The following is a 9137-nucleotide window of genomic DNA, read 5'->3' on the forward strand; positions in this document are numbered from 1 at the left end:
CTTTCACCATTTGTTCGGTTAACAAACAAACTCAAACTGATTTTCACCAGGATGTAAGTTTGGTGTCTATGCCCAAATCAGCAAGAGGTCACAGGCTCCTCTCTTCACAGGATGACACGAAACGTAGCAACCGATTGTCAAAGCAAGCACACCGAGTTTCACTAAGACGATGCGGTCGTCGTCATGTGTTCCCGTTAAGGAGTTGCTAAGTACTTGCATCAAAGTTGCAGTGTTTCATCTGACTATCCATTTATTAAAATATTAATTCATTATACTGACAACACATCTATGCATCCAACCCATAAATGCACAGAAAACTAGTAGCCGACCAATGCCGATACCAATTAACCAAAAAGTGGGGTGGTCGATATAAATCCGATATTATATTATATAAGCAAATGGTAGGCTATTTTTTATCATTTAATTTAATGACATTTTATTTATATTACAGGACGATAAACTCAAAATAAATATCGGCAGAGTTATCATCATGGCCAGTATGTCAATCTATAACCATTTAATATGACAGTTGTCCATTCAATTATTCATCTAGCTGTCTATCATAATTTTCATCTCTCAATTCAGTCTCATTCAGCCAACTATACATCCATTCATCCAACCATTTATCCATTTACCGATCCATTGAATCTCCAGTCAAGGTCCTTGTAATTGGACTCACCTCCCACGAACTGTATCCCTCCTGCCACTCGTCCGATGGTGCGAGAGATTAGATCCGTAACACAGCATCCCATCATTGCAGTGAGAGCCACCAGGAGCAGCAGTCCGCAGCCTGTCCCCGTCACCACCGTGCAGATCCTCCACTCCAGACTCGGGATGCCCTGGAAGGAGGCGTAGCGCCCACATTGCTCCAACATAACCGTCCCACCACGAGCTTCATCCCTTACGGGGTAGGAACAGCGCCGGAATGTTCCAAATGACACTGGCTTACCCATCTGTGACCCAAGTAGCCAGTATGGCATGAAGAAGCCTACACAAGATGTGGCAGCACAAAGGAAGGACAACAGGGCCCATACCACACCTGCACATGTAAGACTGGATGCCATCGCGCTCAGCTCAAACTAAAATCTTTCAGATGCAAAAGACACTGGATTTTAGGTTGTGCACATGCTCCTAAGCCGACCGGCCCAGATCCTCCCGATGTCTTCCTGCTCGGTTACACCTGAGAAAATAGTAAAAAGTGTGGGAACATCAGTAATAAGTCATAAATCCAAGATGACAATTAAGCTCTTCAAATTGCATAAAGCTAACTGAAACCTGTTCACTTTCATATGTGCATTAAACATAGGTAAACATAAAAAAAACTTTGCCTGTTTGTCACCCAAATATTTTGATCAATGGACCCCTTTCAGAGACTGTGATAATGCGTTTCCACAGTTTTCAGCATTGCAGCTGTAGTAAAGTATCTCATGTTTTCATTTTTTTAAATTTTAACATACATTTTTAACACTATACTTTGTGTTATATTACTCACAGTAAATGACAAAAAAATTAATTAACACTGCTGCTAGGGTGCTTGTACAGTAGCTCATGGAGTATAATGGCAAATTTTACATAATATTCTCTGTTCAGACTGCTGTAATCAATCTCTCTATATTTTTCTATCTATTGGAGTCGTGGAAACACTATCACGGATTTTTTTCAGTTGCTATTGAAGCAAATGGGAATCCAAAATATATATATTTGCTGTAATCCCCCGTTTACCATTATAGATGTTTACCCAACTATGACGACTTCCACTTCTGAGAACCCAGGAAATTATAGATTTTTGATTGACTTTTCCAGTCATGCATGATTACTACTCATTACTAAAATTTCTGAGGTAGTTTTATATATAAGAGACCAATGAACAGACTTAAATTGTTAAATGCATTATTGAATAAAATGTCACCAATAAGACAAAAATACAATATCCAGGAAACAAAATACTTTTAAGACTCAAACCTCTGGATTATGGTATTTAAATAGAATGAAGAGTGTGTTTACAATTTATATTTTCACACCTAATAATATTTATATACACATGCTGAAATTAAATATTTTTATGACGTTGACATATAGTGTAACATGCTGTAGGCTACTCCATCTAAAATTATTTTAAACGGTTTTTTTCTCATTTTATTAGCATTATACATTATATGACTTCATATTAATGGAGAGACTACATGTGATATTTGTAGTTTTAAAATGTCACACGTCAGGGCCATTTAAAATTACTTTTTTAAAAAACGAGCGTATAAGAAGAGATTTAAAATGGTAAAGTTTATAATATATATATACTTTCCTCATGCGTTCATATACATTTTGACCTAAAATCTTGATGATGATAAAAGAAAGTTAATGGACACATTATGAGTCATCTTTCCATAACCATGTGGGATGTAAACATAAAGGAAAACATTATGTCGAGCTGTCATATAGAACCAGAGTCCAAAAGTGAGTCAGAAACTGATTTAAGCATGCAATAGATATCTTACATGTCTGTGTCGTTCCCTGTTTCCGATTCCACTTGTTTTCAAGATCTAAAGAGCATAAAACACGGAAAAATGTGGCGTATGCTGTCTGTTTGCTTCTATCCTGTCCTGGGTCGAGCGTCCCTCAAGTCTTTAACTCTGGCGTCTACAGTCCACTTACTGCCCGAACACATGCACGTCTCCGCCCGGGACTAAACCGAGTGTGTTAAAACGGAGTGGGAAAGCGCAAGCCGAGGCATCAATCTCCAGATCCTCCGCCCAGAGGCTGGTCTGACAATATGCTGTGTTTCCCAAGACTCCGCCTGGCTGCCGCGCGATCTCTCAAAGTCCCCTGTCAAAGTCAAAGCAGTAATTTATTGTCATTTCGGGTTTCTGTTGGAGAGTACAAACGAAATACGGTGTCTCCAGCCGTGGTGAAAAAAATATCATGTTACAAATATTTTCAATACAAATACGTTATTTATACCCTATGGGGGATAATAATTAGGCTTCATTTCACAAAATACAAATTAAGGATAAACATTAAAAATAATTTATGAAATTTAGTATATGATGATATATTTTTTTTATCATAAAATTAAAAAGCAACTAGCCTATACAATTTCCAGTTTACATAAAATGCATAATTTAGATAAAATATGCTATTCATTATGTCTGCTGTGCCACATGCAGCGTCAAATACCGATGTGTGATTGAAGGACAAATCGTTCTTTTGAGTTGGAAATTTTGAATTACTTTAAGCAGTAAACAATGAGGTTCATACTCTTGTTGCATCACATTTGAGCTTCGTAAAGAACCAATGAGGTTCATTCTTGTGTTACGCATGTTTGAGTTTCCTCAAGAACCAATGAGGCTCGTTCTCACATGTTTGAGCTTCAGCAAGAACCAATGAGGTTCATTCTCGTGTCGCATGTTTGAGTTTCCTCAAGAACCAATGAGGTTCGTTCTCATGTCGCACGTTTGAGTTTCCTCAAGAACCAATGAGGTTCATTCTCGTGTTACACAGCATGTTTGAGCTTCCGCAGGAACCAATGAGGTTCATTCTCGTGTCGCATGTTTGAGTTTCCTCAAGAACCAATGAGGTTCATTCTCGTGTCGCATGTTTGAGTTTCCTCAAGAACCAATGAGGTTCATTCTCGTGTCGCATGTTTGAGTTTCCTCAAGAACCAATGAGGTTAATTGTCGTGTCGCATGTTTGAGTTTCCTCAAGAACCAATGAGGTTCGTTCTCGTTTGTTACGCAGCATGTTTGAGCTTCAGCAAGAACCAATGAGGTTCATTCTCGTGTTACGCAACGTGTTTGAGCTTCCGCAGAAACCAATGAGGTTCATTCTCGTGTTACGCAGCATGTTTGAGCTTCAGCAAGAACCAATGAGGTTCATTCTCGTGTTACGCAACGTGTTTGAGCTTCCGCAGAAACCAATGAGGTTCATTCTCGTGTTACGCAACGTGTTTGAGCTTCCGCAGAAACCAATGAGGTTCATTCTCGTGTTACGCAGCATGTTTGAGCTTCAGCAAGATCCATTGAGGTTCATTCTCATTTTACGCAACACGTCTGAGCTTCTGCAAGAACCAATGTGGTTTGTTTTCGGCATCAAGCAGTTTTGGTTGAGTTTCTGTTAATGTTCGCTGATCAATGTTTAAATGTGAATAAAAGACTAAATTAAGTCTCTTCATCATATAAAGCAAGCGAGTCTCTTTTGGACTGGTCTCTATGGATTAGTTTTACTATCTCTTTATGAACTTTTTCAAGTTTCAAAACTTTTTTGTCAAAGTTTCAATTGCGTATCTGTCTATGGAGGGATAGTAATCTCTCAGATTTCATCAAAAAGATCTTCATTTGTGTTCCGGAGATGAACGAAAGTCTTACAGGTTTGGAACGAGTCATTAAAAAAGGGTGAGTAATTAATGACAGAATTTTCTTTTTTGGCTGAACTAACCTTTTAATCTGAGAAACATTGATGCAAACTGCTGAGTTTTAAAAGCTAGCATGGATCTCATCAATCACATGTATGCTGTCACAATGCCTAAACGGCACATAAAAACTGATGTTGCATATCAAAATGGGTCTGAGGGCATTAATGACCTCCAGGAACCCACAGAGGAGAGGGTACACTGTCAGCACCTCTTCTTGATCCATTATTATAATTTCCATCCTGCAGTGTTATTTCTCATCAGCAGTGTCTCTCTGGTGGCATTGGCTAATGTGGCTGTAATGATGTTTTAGTATTCAATATCTTCACTGCTGTTTCATGCATTTTATTATGAACCAAAAGCAACATCAGAGATTTGCTGCATGTTAAAGCAGTTCTGACCCTGATGAGAAATGCAAATTGGGGCAGCCCATCTCTACTTCTTTCCCTTGTGTAAAGCGATGCAGCCGTAAGCAGTCATGCAGAATTCATAGAAAGCGCCTCTTGCGCATGAAATATCCGGACTGAAAGACTACTTTATTTGATATGTATACTGTGATACAGCCTAGTGTTTAAAGATCTGGTCTGCAAGTGTCTGTCCAATGATTAGTTATGGTGTACTTTTGACTTCTTCTATAGTGGGATGTATTTCCTACACAGTTCAACCAGAACTTGCCTTTGAGTGGAAATCTCTCAATCGAACATTAGAGAGAGCACAATTTGAGCAGTCTCTAGACAGTCCTCTGATCTCATTCAGATTGTTGAACTCAGGTCTGTTTGAATCTCAGCATAAAGCCTTTTAGATAGACGGACCATTTAGGTTCTCAATAGACCATGGTCCTACAGAAAAACACCACACTCATTTCTGTAAAACTCTTTTGCATTTGAACATATGCCCAGCCTACTATCAATTTACAATCTTGAAAAAGTTTTCACCATTACATTGCCTCCTAAAATCTTAATTTTATTAATAATTAACTAACTATATTTTATAATAAAATAATAATACAACAGTAAATAAACAATAATAATAATAATAATAATAATACAGTTATAGTAATATTAATAATGTTTAAATAAATACCCTACATGACTGACGTTGACTACTAGTAATGGGGTGCTGTGTAGGAAACACAATAAAAGGTATTTACCAGCTAATACATTTAAAGAACTTTAATTTATGATATTTGTGTCCTTCTAGAGTTATTGCTTCATTAGCTCTTATGATTAATTAAGCACCAAATCAATTTGCAGAAGCCATATTGCTTTCCACCTGACTGATCTGATTTCAGCTCAATATTCAGTTAACCCAGAAGTCTATTAAAAGTGTAAGGAGATGCCAGATGTGTGTTCAGTTCAATAGAATGCACCTGCATGTCACAGATGTATATGACAGTAGTTAATTTAGTGTCAGGATGACATTTACCATCCTCATAAATGACATCATCTGGATTTTGTAGGCGTGAACTGAGACCTTGTTGCCCTATCAATATGAAGCATATGACTTTGATGGCAGTTTACGACCTGGGAGAGCAAAGACACTCATCAAAACCCGGCCATTATAATTATTCCCTCTCCCAAGCCACGCACAAGTGGTCATGAGCTGTCAAAACTTCATAAGAATGTTAAATAGTCTGTCTTTGTGTGGTGTAGCTGCACCATGTTGCTTAAACTGTCAAATGTGATCCACAGAGACACCATAACTGTTACCTGCTGCTAATGATGAAGAATATCACATGAGAAGTTAATGAGATCTCACAGTTACCCACACATTTACCTCATTACTATGAATACTGGAAGACAATACAGTCTCCCTGTAAGAAATTCATCATTGAGGCTGACAACGAAAGTCACTTTATAGTGTTTGCTATTGTCCTTCCCTTCTTCACTGAATTGAGCCAAGATTAAGAAGAAGGCATTTATGCTGCATGCAGTGTAAAAGCTCTCCAAGTCGCATTCGATACCAATGTGATCATTCAAACCACCTCAGAAGGCCTCATACGTAATTTTTAATCTTTCCAAATGGGACAATGTCAACATATGCGTGGAAGCTTAGGAGCACAAAATAAAATGTGGCACATAACAGCTGTTGCATTTTATATCGCAATTGTAAAAGCAATTTGGGCTACCTGATGTTTTTAGTTCATATGGGCTACATCAAGTGCAGAAACACATTTATTTGGCCAAGTGTAACTAAACACCCAATCAGATTTGTGAAGTCACAAATGACACACAGAAGGAGTCATGGAGAACAAAGGATGTTACATTATTTCAGCATGATCAGGAGTAGAGGGGTGGATATGATGGAAAAGGGCAACATAGAGTGAGTGAGTGAATGAATCAGAGAAACCGGATGACAGCTGGTTCTGTTATTCACCCTCCAGAGGTCTCAGCCATGAACCTCACAACACAAATCATAAACGCAAACGCAGCACTCTGTGAAGGAGAAAGGCACAGATAAACCATAACAGCGCTCAAATTGACTTTCACACTTTAACACCCTATTCTTCTCCCTGTAGTCTCTTTTTAGCTTATAGACAACTTATGTTTGCTTTCTAATTAAATGTCAGTGATGAATGTAATGAATAAAGATAACAATTTTCTTTTATCCCTCTCCTTTTTAATCATCATCCTTCATTTAACTATAAGTGTGTAACTTAATTCTGTGACACTATAGCGCCATTCTTTAAAGGGTTAGTTCATCCAAAAGTTCGCCCATTTAAGACATGAAGTTGTATGGAATCCTTACCAGCATCCTAACAGTGCATACACACTGACCCACTCTGTAGTCACCTCCCTGGTCAGAGTTCTGGCCGCTGGAAGTTTTCAAGATAGTATAGGCTACTCCCGGTTAGTTTCCGGGGCCTCAAAACTGTGCGTTTTTACGTGAAAAAATTATTTGCGTTTCAATGCTTGATTAATTTAATACACAAAAAACACGCCGGTCAAAATTCATACCTCAGTTTTAATCGGCACTATTTTCTTTCCATTTCTATCAATCCGCGCTGCTGTCAACGTCAACAGTGCGCACGTTCCGATCAGCTGTTCCTTAGTGTTTACACAATCGATTACGAAACGACGTAAAAAGTAGAAAATGAACGATGGTGCGAACTTGTAAATTTCCAGGCTGTGACCACAAGAATGTGCCGGGATCACCGTTCAGATTCCATCGTTTTCCCGTTTCGGATATAGCTACGAGACAGCTTTGGCTGCGGTTATCATCTCTGCGGGAGCTAAAATATCCAGAATCAAGGATTATCGTGTGTGCAGTGCTCACTTCAGCGAAGACGATTACATCCCCAACCAAGGAGGAAAAATTAAAAAACTGATTTAAAAGAGTTTTGCTGTAGCCTAGTACCACGGGTAAGCTCTATTTTACTAACCTTATGATCCCATGTCTAAACTGTACGGTAAACAAGCTGATGTTTAGACTCCAGTGGAAAACACGTGAAAATATGTCTAATATAAAAAAAGGTATAGGGATATAGGTACAATTTGCTGAGAAAACTATTTGATTGAACACACACACACAAGTTCGGCATCGGTATACTCCGGTTCATAAAGGTATCCCTTTGGCGTTGTGCTAAAATTACTTTCATCCTCATCTGTTCCGTCTGACATTGTGCTAAAATTGGTTTCATCATCAGAAGTTTCGCAGTCAGACATGTTGTCACGAGTCGCGCTATCAACAGCTGATCGGAACGTGCGCACTGTTGACGTTGACAGCAGCGCGGATTGATAGAAATGGAAAGAAAATAGTGCCGATTAAAACTGAGGTATGGATTTTGACCGGCGTGTTTTTTGTGTGTTAAATTAATCAAGCTTTGAAACGCAAATATTTTTTTCACGTAAAAACCCACAGTTTTGAGGCCCTGGAAACTAACCGGGAGTACTTTCTTGAAAAACTTCCAGCGGCCAGAACTCTGACCAGGGAGGTGACTACGTGGGTCAGTGTGTATGCACTGTTAGGATGCTGGTAAGGATTCTATACAACTTCATGTCTTAAATGGGCGAACTCTTATGTCGTTCCACACCCGTAAGACTTTCGTTCATCTTCGGAACATAAATTAAGACATTTTTGATGAATTTTTTTTTTAATTAAGACATTTTTGAGTGCAGCATGGGTCAAAATCTCTGACACGTCTAGAAAGAAAACAGTTTAGAACTTACAAAAATGTATGACCAGATGTTCTTGCATTTTAAATTGTTCAGTAGTTTTTCCACATTTCATCAGACCAAATGTAATTACAAGGAGCATGTGTTGTTTTTTCAGAGAGAGAGGCTAAAAAAAGACCACCTGACAATAAATCTCAAGGTAGCTACTTACTTGGCTTAGCCATGAACAAGCCTATACAATTAGTAGATGACAACCATGTTATTTTGCCATCCCATTCATTGGATTCAAAAAGTCAGTCATTGTGCTCCTGCTTGGGAAGTTCCTGATTTTTCTCCAGAGTAAATCATTTTATGTCACTTTGGATGCTGCATTTTAGTGGTTTGATACTTTATTTCATTTTTTCTTAATTAAAATCCTTTTTTTACTTGCAGAAGTTGAATGAGGCCCCCTACTGGGCACTGCTGTAAAGATTGGGAGCCAGTGTTCTACATCTGGTTCTGCTTCAGGATCCAGATTTTACATTTGTACAAAAGTAAACAAAAAATCCTTGCTGAAAAACTAAAGAGTTTGATTGTTCGCACAAGCTTTGACACCAGAAACGACAGAGCATGGAAAG

The 9137-nt window shown here is 38.4% G+C and overlaps 1 protein-coding gene across 1 annotated transcript in view; it reads right to left on the bottom strand.

The window, feature by feature from the left end:
• lhfpl6 (LHFPL tetraspan subfamily member 6) overlaps window positions 1-2800 on the bottom strand; it is a 32562-nt gene extending 29762 nt beyond the window's left edge. Inside the window, exons 1-2 of the mRNA XM_077242423.1 lie at window positions 2496-2800; window positions 680-1180 (exon numbers count right to left, since the gene is read on the bottom strand). Of these exons, the coding sequence (XP_077098538.1) occupies window positions 680-1064 (385 nt within the window). The 5' untranslated portion in view covers window positions 1065-1180; window positions 2496-2800. The remainder of the gene's footprint in view (window positions 1-679; window positions 1181-2495) is intronic.
• Window positions 2801-9137: the final 6337 nt, after the last annotated feature.

This window comes from Siphateles boraxobius, unplaced genomic scaffold, assembly GCF_051911475.1.
Source record: "Siphateles boraxobius isolate OS27281-9 unplaced genomic scaffold, OSU_SipBor_1 25, whole genome shotgun sequence".
NCBI lineage: Eukaryota > Metazoa > Chordata > Actinopteri > Cypriniformes > Leuciscidae > Siphateles > Siphateles boraxobius.